Raw genomic sequence first — 20,226 nt, 5'->3', positions numbered from 1 at the left:
TCTGTAGACCAGGCTGGCATCAAACTCACAGAGATCCACCTGCCTCTGCCTCCAGGAGGTTGGGTACATAGTTTTTTGATTAGAGTTAATGAAGACAGGGCCTGTGTCTAAAAGAGGAATAGAAGGCATGGAAGACACAGGCTATGAAAGGAAAACATGAAAACAATTCCTGAGTGCAAGGGCAACTCCAAGTTACTGGGAAACAATATGCAGTACTCAAGCTCAAGTTAACTTTAAGTCTACACATATCATTTTATAAGCCAACATAAAACTATTTAAAACCCAGCATATTGTCTCCGAGAGATGAATTTCTTCCTTTCGGGGGGAAAAAACTAAAACAACATAATTAGAACACTGTGGACTCCCTTTAATCAATGTTTTGGTAACTCCAAACTACCAGGAATGACTTTGTTACTTAGAAATACCTTAGTCAGCTAAAAGACTAAAAATAAATAGTTTCCACCAAACTGTTGGTTTCTCTTGTTCTGTGAGAACCAGCTGGCTAATTTTACAGCATTTTTTCATACATTTACCTCCACAGTGAATCAGATACACCTGCATTTTTAAGTGAGCTTGTGGGGGAGGGGGGGTTGCTGCTTTAACAAACAACCCAGACCCACTACCCAGGATGAAGGTCACATGGTGACTGTGGGCTGTCGAGGCCACAAAAACATGTGCACCGAATCAAAATTTAATTACACTGCACAGTGCCCTTGAGTCGTGCTCCATATTTCATGGACTTCTGCTTCTGACAGGGTAGTTCCCTGAAGGAGTGCTCCAAGACCTGAGCAGTTACAGCCCTCCTCCAGTGCTTCCTGAATGCTGTTACAGGAAGTGACATGTGCCGGTCACTTTGACACTAACTTCCCAGTGTCAGTCCTGCTTAAAGCGTTCCTTACTGAGGGTCATGTGTTCAATCACAGGACACCAAGGCGATGCTTTTGTCTGTCCGACAAACACAAAACAGCTTTCACTTTGGGTTCATAGCCTGTTCATAGTCACCAGCAATTCCCGGCTGAACTGGGGTGGGGAGGGAGTGGATGGGAGTGTGGCTAAGTGGTACAGGAAGAGAGCCAGGAGGGCGACCAAACACGGAGGTCCTTTGGAAGCAGCGGCCCCTGCCAAGGGCCACATGACCAACTGCTGTCCCTACTGGGCCCCTTCCTTCGCACTTAGACTGTCCACAGCGGTACCTCTGGCATTAACGTCTCAGTGACCGAGATCAGTATGAACATGGGTTGAGGGAGTTCGGCCCTACTGTCTGCTCTTCTGTTCTGGGTTGGCAGGAGAGTTACGTCTTGAATACAAATGTAACCACAGTGCCTTTTTCGTGACTTCTTCCTGTCTCACTAACCGGTCCACAAAGCTGATATGTGGGCCCCTGGCCTGGGGCCAGCAGAGTTCCACCCTGGCTCCACCCAGGACCTGACCAATCAGCAGCTCTGGGGGAAGGGAAGCCACACTGGCACTAACAAGTACCTTGGTGATTCTTGTGTTGAGCCAAGGATGAGGACTCACATATCCTAAAACATTCCTTGACTCCATGAGTTCAGCTGCCAATCCAGAAACAAGCAAGACTGAAAGGCAAGGTTCTCGGACAGAATCAACACAGCAAGTGATGAAGAGCCCTCTCTTAAAGGTCCCCCCACAGCAGCACTCCGAACACCACTCATTGTGAGTCACAGAAGCGGACAGTTCTTCGCAGTTTTCAAACTGTGGGTGTCCTTTAAAAAGATAAGGCCTAATTCTAAAATAAACACAATTTAAATGTCAATAAAAACATTTCTCCCTTTGTTTACTTCTGCTCCTTTGGACAAGATAATGTCACTACTGAGACTTTCTTGTTAATACTTTAAATCTAACATCAAGTTCCTGCCCTGAGACTCCCACAGGCATTTAAGCCGGTTAAATTAAAAGCAAAGCTAATAAACCAGCACAAGACTTTTGGGATCCAGTGTCCACCAGCTAAGCCACTGGGTTAAGCTTTAACCCTCAGCAGAGAGAGGAGAGAGGAAAGTGCGCCCGGGAGGGGCCGCCACACTCTGCGGACACCTAGAATTCAGCACTCAGGACTAAAGCTAATCGACGCATTTGGTTCCCTGGGATATCAGACGCAAAACTATACATTTAATTTTTCTACTGAGTCTAAAATATAAACTTCAACGGTTATTTCTTTCTTCTCTTTTTCACAAGGCAGCCCTGGCTGGCCTGGAACTCTCTACACAGACCAACCAGGCTGGCCTGGAACTCAGAGTGCGAGCGTTAAGGTACATGCCACCACACCAGGCCAATGATGTTTCCCGGTTTGAGGACACCATGCAGTCTCCCTACTCCACTCTTCCGAGAAAATCGACACATGTTATGTCTATCGTAAACTGAACGACAACAATCTCAGGCAAAGCTAGGCTCCCACTTCAGGGGGTAAAAAGCAGCTCTACGTTAGACAGATAGCAGTAAAATGACTGCACCTGCAGAGAAATTACAGTCCAGCTCGAGAGTCATGCAGCTGAACCAGGAAATGCCAGTTCCTAGGGGTACAAACTGTATTTCCAAGACATTTCACATTCTGAATTGAAATGCACTTACTTGTTGAGTTCTGAAAAACAAATGAATTGGAGAAGCCCAAAAAAACGAAAAAAAAAAAAAATAGATTTCTATGTAAAGGCAGTTGGGTTGTGTAACGCTCCAGAGCTAATCAGCCATGTATTCCCTTTCTACAGCCTTTCAGAAAGAAAGGACAACACCAAGAAAGAAATGTTGCGTCGGCTCACATCCAGGTGAAGACTGTTCCCTGCCTGAACATACTGGAGATTTTAACAACTGTTGAGCAGCATTCATGAACTCTCCTTCTCACGAGTGCAGGTCCATTCAACATGAAACAATTCATGCTAAGTTGTAGAACCACCTAGATCTCTTCGGAGATCATTTCCATTAATTTTGCCAGACAACGTCCCCATAATCCAGCTGACTTTAAGAAAGAATGAGTCATGGCTCCTGCAGTCTTTGTCTTGGAAAGAACTAGACTGTGAGTCAGGAAGCTTGCTGGGCTCCCCGGAAGAACTAGAAAGTAACCCCTGAAGACCTGTCTGTGTCTCCTGTCACAGACGCCATATATAAAGGTACCATGGAGGACAGTGGGGACCAGTAAGGGGGTCAAACCAGCACACATCCTCCCCTCCAAATCTCTTCCTTGACTACACTTTCCCAATAATTATTCTGTTTAATCACCGCTACTTTGCATTCTGGGTTTTCTTCCAGGTAATCAGTGGCTCCCCAGTGGGTGGTGAGGCCCAGGGTGGGGCCAAACTGGTTCTGCACCAGTTTGAATGCGGTCTTCTACACAACAGGAACAGTTTCTCTCTAGAATCAGAGCCGCTAAAGACCAGCTTTGTATCAAGCTTGGGAACAACCTGACTTTACATCTTTATTGACTTCTGGGGCTTCATCAGCACTGATGAGTCAAAGTCCCAAAGGAAAATCCGTGGCCTTTGCAGTGCCCGGAGGGAGGACTTCCACCACCACATGCAATTCTCTCACAAAGAGTAAGTTCAAATCCCCCATGCCACCCAGACACCCTTCCCCGTTGTAAGTGTGGGCCTGAGTGACTCTCATAGCACAAAGGACTGCCCTGGCTGGTCTTGAACTTGCAGCTGTCACTGCCTCTAATTCCCAAGTGCTGTGCTTACAGGGTCTATCGTCGAGCTCAGCACAAGGAGGGTTACATAACTGATTGATTCCTGATAGTAAAAGATAGGCATGTACTCCATCCTAGAATCCATGGACTGCTTCAGGGAAGGACACATGACTCCTTCTCATTCTAGCATTCAGCACTGTCCCTCAGCATACAGGAAGCAAGCACTCTACACAGGACAAGGTCCAGTGCTGTCAGTTTACTCATTTCTATAATTCCATAAAGAACAGTCTCCACATAGAAGAGACTCTGTAACCGTTTCATGTTGAAGAAATCAAGCTTCTACCAGTTCTCTCCAGGAAGTGTTTTCAGGGTGTGTTTTGTTTACAAGTTCCAGAGAAAGCCGACACTGGACTGAGACATAGTATATGCCCTGCTATGACTAACTCCCAACTCTCAGCCTAAATAAATCAATTTCTTTCCCAAGTAATAGTTAACAAATGTCTTCCATTTCTAAGAAATCTACTACTACCAAACACAGTGACACATGCCTTTGAACCCAGAAGAGGAAGGTGGATCATGAGTTTGAGGCCAGCCTGTACTCCATAGTGAGTTCCAGCACAGCCAGATACATGAAGGAAGGAAGGAAGGAAGGAAGGAAGGAAGGAAGGAAGGAAGGAAGGAAGGAAGGAAGGAAGGAAGGAAGGAAGGAAGGAAGGAAGGAACCAATCACCAAAAGCTAACGCCAAAGCCAAACAAAGATTAATAACCTACTTTCAGGATTTGGTAGGAGGAGGAGCATATAATCTTGGTTTCAAAGCTGCTTGTGATCCCAGAAATACTGAGCCACCACTCACAGCTGATACAGGAACACCAAAAGAGAGCAACAGTGTCCTGCCTTGAGGAGCCGCTCAGAGAAGGGACCGCACAGCCTGCTCCCATCGGCATGAAGTCAGAAGTGGCTGCTTCCTACAATCACTTTGCCTGCTGCGGATCCCCAGGTTCCCACCTACAATCATGTCTATGCACATTGAAACTACTTGTGGTCCAGTTTGTTGGGATTTTCGATGGTTATTGTTTGTGTTTTCGCCGGTATGGATGTGTGCTCAGTGACTGCCCGATGTCCAAAAAGGTCAGAAGGGGCACTGGATCTCCTGGTTTTGTCTCTAGTTCCAATGGTTGTGAGCGACCTTGTGGGTGCTGGCAACAGAGCTTGGGTTCTCTGCAAGAGCAGCCAGTGCTCTTAACCAAGGTGGTTAAACAGTGAGCTGTGTATCTCTAAGTCCAATGAGCCTGACAATCCAAATTAACTGTCACAAGAGCAAACAAACCATCTACGTGACACGTGTTCATGGCCTTAGCATCACAAAGGCGGCTTCGATTTCTCTTAGCACTTCCCACAGAAATTTGGCCTGACTTTGGGGTTTTGATGAAATCCAAAAATAATTTGAATCTTTTCCATACATCCTCTCTTTGAATCTCAAAGATTATCTACTCTGTAACTGAAGGGATATTTACAGTATGGCATGCACTCTCAACATGCACGTTCAGAAAACAAGAGATAATGCCCTCTTGTAGTTTTGTCCCTAGTTCCGGAGCATGTGGCCAGGCCAGGTATGGACCAGAAATAAGGTATGGACCTCCTATTTGAATTTGCTAATACATTGAGCAACCGCACTGACAACTTCGATGATAACATCTTGCAGCAGAGCAATCTTAGCAGAAATAATTCTATGTGCTCTTATAGTGAGGCAAAGCTAGAACTGAAGAGGTAACAGTGAGGCAGGGCGCGCTACACTGTAGCGGCTACCCAGTCCATCTGGGGGCAGGCATGTTCCACCTGTGTGACCTTGGGCAAGAAACACCCTGGCTAGGCCTCAGTTTCCTTAACTACCAAATGCAGATAATAAAGCACTTATCTATTTAGGTGACCAGAGAGGTAATCCAATTACAGCAGTCAATGCTGCGTCTGACACACACAGTATCCAATTTATCCAATTTATCTTTTATCTCATTTTAGGTCTGACATTAGTTTAAGGCTCAGGCATTTTGGAACAATCAACCAGAGTTCAAATCCCCATACCGCCAATGTTAACTATTTTACAGAGGTACCTTCACCTCAGGTTTTGTGCCATGGGCTCCGGAGGCAGTGTGGTCACTAATGGCACCGTCAGGGTGTCTTTTTAGTACTAAATCCATTAGTTAAGAACACAAAAGAAACAAATTATGTAGGAGAGTATTTATCAAGATGTATCATTGACAAAGTAATGGTGTAACAGCAAAGGAGATAAACAGTTCTTAATTTCAAACAAGTGGTAAAAGTGAAAGATTTAAGACACCTGTAGTAACTGCAATGGCATTATGGAAATCTACAGTTTCTGCTTGTACCAAGAGCTCAAGAACTGGCAGAGTAGGGGTTTGGAGACAGAGTCCATGCAACAAACATTTTTATAGACTCGACTTCTGTTCCTCTTTGCTCAGTTAGGAACCCCCACCTTCAAACACACAGTAAAATGGAGGCAGAAGTTGAAGCTGAGTTGAGAATATTACATTTGTTTTTAAAGTAGATATCACTCAAGACGTTTTCTATTTAGAAGTTTCCTTCCTAGAAAGTTTTTATCTCTTAGAAAAATTCAAGTCATATCGACTCAATCTCCAACGTTCACGCGTCTACAGCTCTCCATGATCCGAGTCTTCAGGACTAAAAAAAATTAGTTCGGCTCAGCTTTCAGATCCACCTCCAAGTCACTATGCCGCATCCAGTAGGATACTTGAAGAGCCTTTGCATAACGTAAACCTGTGCAGCCACACTACTTTCTGGCAAAAGTTTTAAAAATGGTATGCCTCCCCCTTTTCCCCGACCACCAATTGCTGTCACGACCGAAATGCAACGACACTTAACAGCTTCAATCTTAGGCAATCACCGCTGCGAGGTCAAGGTTTTTAAGGTTCCTTTCAAAACCTGCAAACCCCGGGGAAGGCAGGACTCGGGGTCCTTGCGGTGCAGAGTGCGCCTCTGACAGCAACTGCGGGTCATTAGCCACGCTCCTTTTCACCAACCGAGCGCATTCCGGCCTCTGCCTACTCAGCAGATTCACCCTGGCAGCGCCGTTTTATGTGGAATCGTACATTCTAGCAGGAAAATCTTCATTACTCACCAGGCAAGTCCTCCCCCACCCTCTCCGGGGCGAATTCTATTTTCCATGAAGTGTACTTCCAAGTTTCTTTTCAAGACACCAAAGGAGCAACTAGGAGACCGACAGAAGAGCGCACAGGGCACTTTCATGAAAACCCAGGCTCCGGCAGACGAGTGAAACCAACTTCACTTGCCGAAAAGTAACAGTTCTTTGGGGCAGAAGCCGGAGCTTTAACTTGAACCTTAACTTTTCGGGCGGTCCCTCTGCACCCGGTTGCACTGCCTGACACTCGGAGATGAGATAGCAGGGACCCAGCAGCGGCTTCGTGCGGTCCCCGCCCCGGTCCCCCCACCCGCGTCGCCCCGGCCCCGGCCCCCGCAGCCGCTCACCGGTCCGGGGAGCCCCCCGCGCCCGCCTCACCTGGAGTGGGCTGCCATGGCTCGGCTCACACAGCCCGGCGTCCCGAGTCCATCAGAGCCCTCGCCCCGCGGGGCCCTCCGCCCGCGCCGCGCTCCGCATCGACCGCAGCCGTCGGCGACGCTGCCCAGCGGACGCCCCAGCCGCGCGGACGCTCAGCTCCCGGCCGCTGCGTCCTCGGCTCCGCGTCCTCAGCGCCGCCTCCGCCCCCCGGAGCCTCGGCTCGCGCCGAGCCTGACGGACATCCGGGCACCGGGGGCCGCCGGGCGAGCCGCACTTCGCTCGAGCCCGGGGACCGGCGCTGCCCACCGCCCCGGGGCACTGTCGGGTCACTGAAGACCACGGGGCGCGTCCCCGCCGCCCGCCGCCGGCTCCCCGCTCGCAGTCCGCTCGCACTTCGAGGGCGAAGCGCGCGGTCCTCGGCTCCCCTCGAGGTGCCCGAGCTCGCCGGGACCCCCCCGCGGGCGCTGCGGTGGTACGGCCCGCCTCCTTTTAAGGGCAGCGCGATCGGCCGCCGCAGCCTCCAGCCCCGCCGTGTGCAAATGCGCGCTCCGGGGACCCCGGCACTCCGGCTGGGACCTCGGCGTCCCGGAGCCGCGGGGTTGTGCGGGGAGCGGGCAGCCGAGCACTGCCCTCGCTGCTTCTGGCCGCCCCTGCGGGGCTCGCCATCGGAAACATCAGGGATCCGCCAGCAACACTGCTTTAACTTTGCTTTCAGTTTTGAGTTTAGTACTCGGAGACATGTGTTTACACAACGACTTCCCTCTTGGGGCAACATGCGGATTACACAGAAAACAAGCACTCGGGGAAGTCCCTTAACAAATTAAAAGAATTGTTTCCCTCCCATAACAAAAACCATGATGCAAAACAGCGATTCAATAAACGCCCGAAAGTACAATCGAAATTGCGTCCAACTCCGACATCAGGAAAGGCACCAAGCCTTGCCTGGGAAGCGGCTAAGAACTACGATGGGCAGAGAGGCAGGGAAAGACCTCGGCATTGCCGAGCACCAGCTTGCTGCCGGCGCGGGAAAGCCTTAGGAGTAATGCCGAGCCGACACTCTTACCCGGTGCGCTCCCGGCTCCACAGGGACTCAACGCGGTCTATTGATTGCTCAGGTCACTGACAGCCCAATTCCTAAAGACTGAAAGGTCTGGCACCCAGACTACAAGGCCAGGTCTCCCTAGACTCCCGGGAGTCCCCTCTCAGGTCAGAACCGCTCTCAGAATAACACAAGACAACGCTGGCTTTAGCACTGATGGCGGGGAAGGATCGACCGACACCTTCGGGGGAATCAGGGCTGAGGCGGCAAATGAGGCCAGGGGCCACTGCTTTCTTCACACACGCTAGTGGAGAGCACGTGTGCTTTAGGCATGCCCTTAACGAAGTAACTAGTCCTTTCACTAGATCTTAAGTGAGGTTCCTTCCTTCCTTCCTTCCTTCCTTCCTTCCTTCCTCCCTTCCTTCCTTCCTTCCTTCCTTCCTTCCTTCCCTCTCTTTCTTTCTTTCCTTCCTTCCTCTCTCTTTCTTTCCTTCCTTCCTCTCTCTTTCCTTCCTTCCTTCCTTCCTCTTTCTTTTTTCCTTCCTTCCTTCCTTCCCTTTTTCTTTCTTTTTTCCTTCCTTCCTTCCTTCCTCTTTTTTTCCTTCCTTCCTTCCTCTCTTCCTCTCTTCCTTCCTTCCTTCCTTCCTTCCTTCCTTCCTTCCTTCCTTCCTCCTCCTCCTCCTTTCTTTGTGACCAAATGGAAGGTGCACACGAAGCACTGTTCTGAACTGGGAAGCACTTGTAAAAAAGAGCTAGCTGCAACCTGAACTAGTTGTGTTCTTGTGGACTGCCCTGTTTCCTTGAAAGAACAAGTCACAAACTTCTGAACTGCCCGTGTTCATTGCAAAAGATAAAGCTTAAGCTTCCAAGCACTTGGGGGAACTTTACAAATGCCACAGTAAGTGAAACAGTTTCCCGTACTCAAAAGGTGTTCCTGGCAGATCATGGTGTCAGTGAATGATTCAAAAGACCTGCCTGACTTAGGGAGCAATGGGTTCCACATGACAAAACATGGTGGTACAGGATCGTGCAGGAGGGGCTGGAGAGATGGCTCGGCTGCTCTTCCAGAGGACCCATGTTCAATTTCCAGCACCCAAATCCCAGCTCTTAACTGTAACTCTAGTGCCAAGGGATCTGAAGCCCTCTTCTGGCCTCTGCAAGAATCAGGCACATACCTGGTACACGAACACCCACGAAGGCAAAACTCCCATACACATAAAAATAAGTAAATAAATATTTAGAAAAAAAACATACAAGAGTAGGTGAAATATCCTTTTGAATGCTTGAGAAAGATGTTATGAAAATATCTTCCTCAAAGTACCATGGTTCACACCAGCAAGCTCAACTACCAGGGAAGCTGAGGCTGGAGGATCAAAATTTCAAGGCTCACTTGGACTACAGACACAGCTCATGAAATAAACAAACACACCGACATATCCTTTTCTGTATAAATCAGGAAATATACATAAGTTATATGAAAATGCTCAACCATTTTATAAGGGACTTATATGCCAACTATGGTCACTCATTCTATAAACAAAATAGTCTCAGGTATAAAACTAGAGAAAACATCATTCAAAATCTCCATTTGGAATGGCCTATAAATGTCATTAGTGTTAAAATTAGGAGCAAGGTATGTGTACTGAAAACTAGCCTTTCCTTCTACACAGGGTTATTTATACTCCTGTTTTATCTTGCACAGGTTTGTTCTAAAAGAAAAGAAGTAAAAATTTAACAAGATGGGGGACGAGTCCTGAGTTGGACACAGTGGCATATATTTCTAACCCAGCACTCAGGAGACAGAGGCAGGCAGATCTCCATGTTCTGGGCCAGACAGGGTTACATAGTGAGATTCCGTTAAAGCAATTTTTTTTTAAATTTATTTTCAAGTTGGGTGTGTGGCTTAGCAGAACTTTCCTAACATACAAAAATGGCCCAGTGTTTGATTACCACACCACAAAATAAATATCAGCAAGTAACTGCACTCTTCTCAAGTGATAATTGTTGAGACAATTTAAATATGTCAATAAAAAAAAACAGCAAATATTTCCCCATAGAGATAGAATATGATTTGGAGTAGACCTGATAGTCTCTAGATTCTGAGTGGTTTATTCATAATGTTAAATCAGAATAATCTAAAATGGAAGTGAATCTCACAAACTTGAAGTCCAGGAGGAGTCACCCCAGTGGATGCTGTGTCAGTGAAGAAAGGCCAGTTTCTACACTGTTATTGCCAACCACCATTGTATGGGACCCAGGGTCAAATTGGGAAATGAAGGTGAACACAGAATCCTTTGGCTTTTCTGATGAAGTTGGACCCAACACTACAACATCCATCATATCTTGACTAGACTCACGGTTTCTCTGGCAGTCATCTCGGAAGCCCCTGAGAAAGCCCCAGCTGTCATAAATGGAGAACGTCCCTCATTCCAGCACTCGGGAGGCAGAGGCAGGTGGATCACTTAGAGGCCAGCCTGGTCTATGTAGTAAGTTCGAAGCCAGCCAAAACTACATATAAGACTCTGTCCTAATTAATAATTGACTCATTAAAAACTTGAATGTAGAGCTGTCTTACTATCCAGTAGTAATAGAAAGCTATGGTGGGACAGCAAAGTATATCACTTGCACAACAAAAGAACAACTTTCTATTTCTACCTTTCCTGAATCCATTACTCCCACAGGGAGGGGCCCAGGGTGCTCAGGTTAGCCAAGAGGGCAAGCTTTATGAGGTGAGTGGGGCAATCATTGTACCTCCCAAATGCCAGGAGGACCTTTTCATTAGCTCTTTAAATTAATGAGCTTTAAAAATAACTCTTGCACGCATGGAATGCTAACTGCACACAGTAGATGCAATCCATCTTCAAGCCCAGGGCTTGTGCATGTCAGGCAAGGCATCTCGGTAGCCCCAGTTAGATGTATCTGAAATATAATCACCAACTCAAATGAATTTTGCCCAAAAATGATAAATAGGTAAGCCATCATTCACCAAAACAGGAGGATCAGCAGTTTAAAGCCATACTGGGCAATGTATCCAGTTGGAGGGACCTAGGCTACAAGAGACCCTTTCCCAAAAAGCTAGAAGAGACGAAAAACGAACAGGTGGAGGAGAACCAGGGTAGAAAAGAGGAGAGGTAAGAGGAAGGATGGGAGGGAAGAGGGGGGAGGGAATGAGAGAGAATTAGAGCCATCACCGAATACTCCGCCGTTTATCTGATAAAGCACACAAATAGACCTTTAGATGCACATTTCAAACATTCCAAAGTACTTGCTATGTAGACCAGGCTGGCCTACAACTTGCATCGATCTTGCCTCTGTTTCTACAGTACTGGGACTATGGAACTGCACTACCACATCCACCAAGACACACACACACACACACACACACACACACACACACACACACACACACACTATTTTTTTAAAAGCAGTTTGCCTTATTCACTCTAAAATACTTCAGTATATCCATTTATACCACAATGGGCATGTATGTGAGTGTTATAAACCAAAATGACCTGAAAGCTACATAGGTCAAATCTCCTCAAGAAATGCCACTTCATTTCAACGTGTTACAGTTGAAAAGGATGTGGTCAAAATCACTTTGCCAAAACAAGTGTTCCAGGTTCTAAAGTATAAAATAAAACCAAAACAGACATAGGAAAAGGGAGGCGAGGCTCGTGGAGAGGGTTCAAGACGCCTTCCCCACAGGCCCGAGACGCGGGGGAAATGGCCCTGGCTCCACACACCCCTCAACTCTTTCACCTAGCTCTGCAAACTGGGGTTCCTTTGGGAGTCTGAGTATGTGTGAAGGCAAAGAAGGTTTTAAAGAAATCTATTTCCAGGTCTCTAATTTCCAAACGCCCCCTCCTCCCAACCCCAAATGCCTTCTTTGTTACAAACAGGACTCGCTCACTTCATTTCTACTTGCCCTCTCCTGTGGATAAAAAAACACAGAACACCAAGCCTCTAATCCATACCAAATCGATCTTAAACGGTGCTTGCTCCAGGATTAAGCACGATACCACTTCCAAGGAACTGTTCTCTCCAGAGGGCGGGTGAGTCTCAGTTCTGGAACTCAATGAGCATTCGTGCATGGCTCCTCATTAAACACATCGAGGTAGCAAACCGGTCACAGCCCTCATGCCTTGCCTCCCAGGTGTTCAGGAGGACAGGAAAGGAGGACAACCAGAAGCTCAGACTTCCTTTCAAAGACAAATCTGATCTCCTGACTGGTTACAGAGAAAGGGCTTGTAAATTTGCATCATTTAAAAAGAGGAACTCAAGCTGGGCGGTGGTGGTGCACGCCTTTAATCCTAGCACTTGGGAAGCAGAGGCAGGTGGATCTCAGTAAGTTTGAGGCAATTTCAGAATTTCCCTTATCCGTTCCATCAACAACATACGTAGAAAGTTTATTTTTATTATTTATTTGTTAGTGTTTTGGTTTGGTTTGGTTTGGTTGTTTGGTTTTAGACAGGGTCTCTCTATCATGTAGCTCTGGCTGTCCCGGAATACATTATGTAGATCAGGCTAGACTCTCAAGAGTTCCGCCTGCTTCTGCATTCCAGAGTGTTGGGATTAAAGGCACTATCATGCCCAGCCCACATAGTTTTTAAACAATGAGTCTTGTCTCTAAATTAATAGAATAAAACTATTATTTATGTATCTGAAAGGGTTACAAAGGATCCCCCACAGATCCCTCACCAGCTTCCTCAATGTTTGTATGCTTTTTAAAACTGAGACATCAACATCAGTGCATCCCTATGAATGAAACTCCGTATTTTTGAGTTCCTTTGCTTTTCCATTAAAGTATCACATTCCCACGGCCGGGGGTTGGTGGCGCACACCTTTAATCCCAGCACTCGGGAGGCAGAGGCAGGCGGATCTCTGTGAGTTCCAGGCCAGCCTGGGCTACCAAGTGAGTCCCAGGAAAGGCGCAAAGCTACACAGAGAAACCCTGTCTCGAAAAAACAAAAAACAAAACAACAAAAAAAAAAGTATCACATTCACACTGTAGCGGCAGTACCTCAGTCCTTCCTTTATGACCTTGACAATGCAGAGGAATCTGTCAGCCACCCTCTGTCTATCAGTCTGTCCATCCCTTAATAAGCAAATAAAGGTAAGGGATAGGTGCCACCTCTGAAAAGTGGTAGTGTCGCAACAGGCCCCAGACCTTGGCACAGCTGACTCCATGGTGAACGTACCATTCAGGTTGTAAAATGCGACACATGGACAACAAGGAAAAAAGATCGAATCCAAAGCCCATAGCTCTGGGAAAGTCTCTAAATGTTCTAACCTTGCTTTTTGACTTCTGTAATTCTGCTTCTGGCTAACTGATCTTGTTAACTGAGTATTTCAGCCCAGGATATAGTTTTGGTGCTGAAAAGCTCACCCTGAGAAAGGCTCCATGCTACACTGGGATCCCAAACACTCAGTGTCGTCAAAAACCTTACTATTGCCTTAATTAAACCCATGTCCGAGTAGTCTTCTCCAGCGGGTATTTCACGATATTAGTAATAGGTAGTAACTACTTGTTATCTTTCTGTAAATTCTGGAGACGACTCAGAGCACAGCCCTGGCACTGTTGAGTCCGGCTTCCTGAATTAAGGAAAAGGAAAAGAGCAAGGCCCACAGCCTAACCTCCACAGAGCACTGCCGCACACACCAGACAACAGGAATATAAATAGTAATAACGATATCAAATTGAAGTTTACTCTCCCATCTGCTTCCTTCTTTGGAGTCTGAGTCTGGATCCCTGGTGTGTGAGCAGAAAGGATTGTAAAGTCAGAGGAATTGCCACACACACACACACACACACACACACACACACACACACACACACACACACACACACACACGAGCTGTGCCATCAAAGTCCACACGACACACCCAGATGACACTCCCACAGCTGGTGCCTTTGGTTTGCCAAGAGCAGTTTCCCCACAGAAGAAACCCACGTGTTCTCAACCAAAAAGGAGACCAGGAAAGGAAGAAGAAGGAGACGTTGATTCATCATTTCCACTCTGGGCAGCTCTGCAGGAGGCGGAACTCAAGGGGTGTTTCCCATTAGCAGATCATGAAGAATCTGAATACCACAAAACTAAACATGACCAGGTCATGTGTTTTCCTTAACCGTCACAGTCAGCACTAAAAGAAGTGTGGGCTCCCTGTGTTTTTACATAAGACGCTACACAAGAGCAGGCAGGCAGGCAGCACACGGGAGATGAAACCCTTACGGAGGCAGGACACGGATGAGGGCGAGAGCCAAGGCCCGGGAGATCCCTAAGTGCTTCCGGCTCAATGGGGCCAGAGTTGGTCAGAATGGCCCACAACACCTCCTTTCCTCGTTGCCCCTTTCTGCTACAAAAAACATCAACAACCCCCCCCCCCCCAGATCCAAACTCCAGGGACCTTTTAGTACCAGGAAAAAAGCATGGGAGTGGAGAGGTCAATGATGGTTAGTATAACTGTCAACTTGGCAGAATCTGGAATCACCTGGGAAATGCACCTCTGGGAGCACCTGTAGGGGACTGATGACCTCAACACAGCTGAAGTGTAAAGACTGCACACTGTGGGTGGCACTATGCCCTCCCTGGCTGGGACCCTGGACTGTATGTGAGAAAGGGAGTTGTCTGCTTCCTGACTATCGATGAGGTGTGACCAGCTGCTTCAGGCTCCTGCTGCTGTGATTTCCATACTACGAGGGATGTATCCTTGAACCATGAGCCAGAAGACGCCCTTTCTCTCTGGGGCTGCAAGATGACTCAGTGGTTAAGAGTACTGGCTGGCTGACCTTCCAAGGGACCAGGGCTCAATACCCAGCACCCACATGGGGGCTAACAACTATCAGAAGGGGATCTGACGCCCTCTTGTGGCCTCTGAGGGTATGAGAAATGAATTCAGTGCACAAAAAATAGGCAAAACACCCATGCATGTAAAATAAAAGTAAGACTTTCTCCCTAAGTTGTTTTAATCAGAGTATTTTACCACAACAGGATGACTACGACAGAGACTAAGGCAGAGTTCATGTGGGGAGTTTGTTTCTTTATGCATTTGTTTACGCAGTGCCTGGGCCTGAATCCAATGCCTTGGCACAGCAGGTGATTGCTCCACAGCTGAACCACAGCCCCAGCCAGGCCTGGAGCCTCTCTTTCCATGTTTCTGGTTTAATATATAGACTTCTGATTAATTAAAGTAATTCCTCTATCCCATAAATGTCCTGGGTAGCCAGCTAGACAGGAGCAGCCTTGAAGACCATGGAGGATTACCACCACCACCACCACCACCCTCAGTAATATCCCATATCTCTGTGAACACACTATTTTCAAAGAAAGGGAAAGTATCCCAATTGCCCCCTCTTTAGATTTTAGATCTAAAATCCCTCCCAAAAGGAAAGCCACAGATCAGATGACAGGGATGAAAAGTGGAGGCGGCAGTGGTTTGCTGAGGTCCACCAAGAAGGGTGTTTTCCCCTTGTAAAGCATTAACTTTTTTTTTTTTTTTTACAATTTTTTTCCTTTTTAAAATTCTTCTCTTTTTTTGGTTTTTCAAGACAGGGTTTCTCTGAGTAGCTTTGACTGTCTTGGAACTCACTTTGTAGACCAGCCCGCCTCTGCCTTCCAAGTGCTGGGATTAAAGGCGTGGGCCACCACTGCCCCTCTTAAAATTCTTTAAATTTTTACTGTATTATAAAAAGAATGGGATCCCAGGCATGGAGGCATACAGATAATCCTAGTACTTAAAGGTGGAGGGAAGGACCAGAAGGTCAGGGGCATCCTCAGTTACGTGGAATTTTGAACCAGCCTGGGATAGATGAAACTCAGTCTCAAAATTTAAAAAAAAAAAACAATGACAACAAAAAGGTTCATCAGGTAAAGGTGCTTGCTGCCAAGATGACAGCCTAAATTCAAGCCTCACATTACAGACTGAGACAACTGACTCCCAATAGTCCTCTTCCTTCCACACACATGCCAAGGTGTGTGCATGTATGTGCATGTATGTGTAGTCAAACTCAAATATACAAGAAATAAATGCAAAAACTAATCAGGATAATCTAGAAAATCTAAAAGGCAGGGGCTGGAGAGATGGCTGTTCTTCCAGAGAGCCCAGGCTTGACTCCCAGCACCCACATGGCAGCTCACAACCATCTGTAACTATAGCTCTAGGGAATCAGTCAGGCAAACTCTTTTTAAAAAAAAATGAAAATCCCAACCTTTAATCCCAACACTCACAAGGCAGAAGCAGGTGGGTGGATCTTTTTTAGTTTGAAGCCAGCCTGGCCTACAGAGTGAGTTCCAGGACAGCCAGGGCTATACAGAAAGACCCTGTCTCAAAAAACCGATGATGATGATGATGATGATGATGATGATGATGATGATAATGATGAAGAATCTATAAGCAGCTGGTTGATGTAGGGAAAGCCCAGCCTGGGAATCTCCACCCTGTACTGAAATGATCAGTCATCTACTTTCATTTAGTTATTGATACAATTTAAGCTCCCCTGACTGCTGTGTGTCTTCCAGTTTTCTCTTCTAAAGTCTGCATGCATGTTTCAGTTGTTCCTCTCCTGTACTTCTTGCAGGGTTTCAGGTACATGCAAACCTACGGCGTGAGAAACCCTGTGCACAGAAAGGTTCTTCAGAACTGGCTGCTGACATCCAGAGACCACACGCTCTTCCTTCTTCGACATTAAGAAGCACTAGGTAGTATGGATCCATCTTAACATGCCTTCTATCAGTTCCAACTCAGTGCATGCCTCAGCTTCAAGAGAAATGAGAGTTCTTTTCCCTGCCAACACTTTCTCCTCCCTCACAGGGAGAGCAAGTTTTACACACACTTTCTTTGAGACAGGGTCTCTCCTGGATCTTGCTCTGTAGCCCAGGCTGGCCTCGAACTCACAGAGATCCGCCTGCCTCTGCCTCCCGAGTGCTGGGATTAAAGGCATGCACCACCACCACCCCAGCCAGATACTGTTTTAATATAAGACGGTGCTTAGTAAAGAAATGCCTTCAAAACTTGGGTCCAGCCGGGCGGTGGTGGCGCATGCCTTTAATCCCAGCACTCGGGAGGCAGAGCCAGGCGGATCTCTGTGAGTTCGAGGCCAGCCTGGGCTACCAAGTGAGTTCCAGGAAAGGCACAAAGCTACACAGAGAAACCCTGTCTCGAAAAACCAAAAAAAAAAAAAAACTTGGGTCCAGTGGAGAAGGAAAAACAAAACCATAATAAAAAGACACAATACCACTTTGATTTTTTTAATGTGGTGTGTGTGTGTGTGTGTGTGTGTGTGTGTGTACATGAGTTCAATGCCCTTGGAGGCTGACAGACGGTCATGGATTTCCTGAAGCTGATGTTACAAGTGGTTGGGAACTAACGTAGATGCTAAGAACCAAACTGAGGTGTTCTGCAAGAGGAGGCCGTATGTGCCCCATATCTCTCCAGCTCTCATAACACCTCCTTCGGTACTCTGATACCTCTAGGCAAGTACTTCCTGACGGTGCAGTGGTTCACAGCTGGCTGCAGGTGAGAATCCCATGGGTAACTTCATCGAGACACCCTCCAGCCACACCCCATCAGTGACTGGGGGTGGGGCTATAAGTCTGGTTTTGTTTTTGTTTTTAATGAGCTCAGGTGACTTGATCTACCTCAAACCCCGAGCACCCCCATTCTGGGGCCCGCCACTAACATCAAGCCACCACTCCCTTGGCGGCACCCCGGAACACTGGCTGCTGCTTTCACACCCGGTCTTGGCTCCCCTCTTAAGTCTGCCAAATCAGAGTGCATTTTCACAAAATTCTCAGGCAATTCACATGGCCACTGAAATCTGAGAAGTGTCATGTTACAAAACACATGACATTCTGTAAACTCTCAAAGTGACCACTGGGCACTCAGGAGTCTGAGGCAGGGAAGTGGAGAGTTGAAGGTAGGCCGGCTTGGGCTAAGCCAGGAGATCATGTCTCACAGACAGACAGACAGACAGACAGAGAAGCATAAATCAAAGTAGCTGATATTACTCCAGTCAGGCTAACAGCCATCGCTTTCTCAGTGGTTTTTTTTATTTTTTTTTTCTAGCCCCAAACTACCCCCGAATTTCCCTGAAGACACGAGAACGCAAGGGGGAGGATTTGAGAACTGGAATATAGGAGTACTTCCAAGTCTCTGGGGGATGTTTTTGCTGTGGAGGAGGGGAGACATTGCACACACAATCTCAACACTCACGGCTTCTGAACCATGCTGAGACCTGGCCTCCCACACACTGAGGAGCCCCATCAACTACTGGTACGTTCTATGATGCCTGTTGTAAATGTGCTGGTTTTATTTCTAGTAAACATAATCCCAGCATTTGGGAGGCAGAGGCAGGCAGATCTCTAAAAGTTCAAAGCCAGCCTGATCTAGAGAGTTTCAGGACAACCACGGCTACACAGAGAAACCCTGTCTCAAAAATAACAACAACAAATTACTAAACCCCTATTATTTCTAAAGCCATATGCAACACTACAGATAATTTTGGGCTAGAGATGGAGGAAGAGAGGAATATCCGCCTCCTAAGCACTTACTACCTCAAAGAAAGAGCAGATCTATTTTCTAAATTGGTGGTGGGGTTTGGGGAGTAGATCAGTGTCTTGTATCCCAGGCTGGCCTCCAGCTCTCTGTAGTCTTGAATTGTTTCCACCTCCCAAGTCCTGCAAGATTATAGGGAGTTCCATCTCTAGCTAAATCCCCAATGTCTTGAAACAAGAATGAATATAAGAGATAGAAAGTTAAACAATAACCAGTTAAAGATTTTCATGAAAATGTTGAGTGCCAGCTGCTCTTGCAGAGGACCTGAGTTCCAGTTCCCTAATTCTCATAGAGGGGCTCACACCACCTTTAGCTCGATCCAGGGTATCAGACACCTTCTAGTCTCTTAGGGCATGCCTACATGGAGATACACGAAGACATTAAAAAAAAAACAGCATCTTCTTAAAAAACAATCTATAGTTTACTCAACTAAAATTATTATTCAAAGCCTATGTTCAAAGATCTATTCAGGGAAGTTCCAGAGCTGGGGGTGGGGTGGGGGTGGGTAGGACTCAGCATGTCTGAAGCCCTGAGTCACTTCCCCAGCACACGAGGGGGAAAGGGGAGAGGGGAAGCTCCAGCAATAGGGATTTTGAGGATCTCATAATGGAGGGCATGCCCCTGCTAATCCAGCTAGAACTCCCAGGTGAGCTCACGGCTGGGAACTTCTCCCAGGAACATCCCAAAGCTAGGGCTGGCCTCATGCTGGAAATGCTGGAAAATGCTTAAGTGAAGGGGCTTCCCCCCTGAAAATTCACCTAAAGGTCCCTTTCTTCTGGACATGAGGATGAGAGCCCTTGGTTGAGAGACCAGAGTTGAAGATCAACATCAAGTATTGGGAATCATTTATAAGAAACTCATGTTATAGAGCAGCCCCGTTCTAGGTGCTTTAGTAATACTAAATTAATTCCTTCCACAAGCCTCAGCCACCAAGTGTGGTCATCCTTGCTGAACACAGATAAGGAAATGAACCTAGTGAGACTGCCAACTTTCTCAGAGTCATGCATCTGGTGAGGTTCGGGACTGAGATAAGGTCCTCATACCAGAGACCAGCCTTGGAACCACGGGGCTCCACAGCCTGTCACCAGGGTCCAGCCTCAGAACCACAGTGCTCCATAGCCTGTCACCAGGGTCCAGCCCCAGAATCATGGGGCTCCACAGCCTGTCACCAGGGTCCAGCCTCAGAACCACAGGGCTCACAACCATCTATAGTGGCATGTGATGCCCTCTCCTGGCATAAGGCGTACATGCAGATAGAACACCCATATACATACATACATACATACATAAATAGATAAATAAATAAATAAATCTTAAAAAAGAAAAAAAGAAATTCAGTGCCTAGCATTGCCTATTTCCCAGTGACTAAAGATAAGGGTGAAAAAAGCTACTTAAATACATGAGGACCAGATACTATTTTCTTTACCAGATGTTCCAAGGAGAATGGT

The 20,226-nt window shown here is 46.9% G+C and overlaps 1 protein-coding gene across 5 annotated transcripts in view; it reads right to left on the bottom strand.

The window, feature by feature from the left end:
- Aff1 (ALF transcription elongation factor 1) overlaps window positions 1–20,226 on the bottom strand; it is a 169,231-nt gene that overhangs the window by 93,076 nt on the left and 55,929 nt on the right. Inside the window, exon 1 of one of the 5 annotated variants that reach the window (XM_042257748.2) lies at window positions 7,189–7,372. The exons of 3 other annotated variants lie outside the window; for them this stretch is intronic. In XM_042257748.2, the coding sequence (XP_042113682.2) occupies window positions 7,189–7,205 (17 nt within the window). In that variant the 5' untranslated portion in view covers window positions 7,206–7,372. Of the gene's footprint in view, window positions 1–7,188; window positions 7,373–20,226 lie in introns of those variants that run through there. One more of the 5 variants, XM_076546815.1, reaches the window with a different exon arrangement.

Source organism: Peromyscus maniculatus, chromosome 10, assembly GCF_049852395.1.
Source record: "Peromyscus maniculatus bairdii isolate BWxNUB_F1_BW_parent chromosome 10, HU_Pman_BW_mat_3.1, whole genome shotgun sequence".
Classification (NCBI taxonomy): domain Eukaryota; kingdom Metazoa; phylum Chordata; class Mammalia; order Rodentia; family Cricetidae; genus Peromyscus; species Peromyscus maniculatus.
Note: the sequence above shows the minus strand (reverse complement) of the source record. Positions and strands in the feature narration are given on the sequence as shown.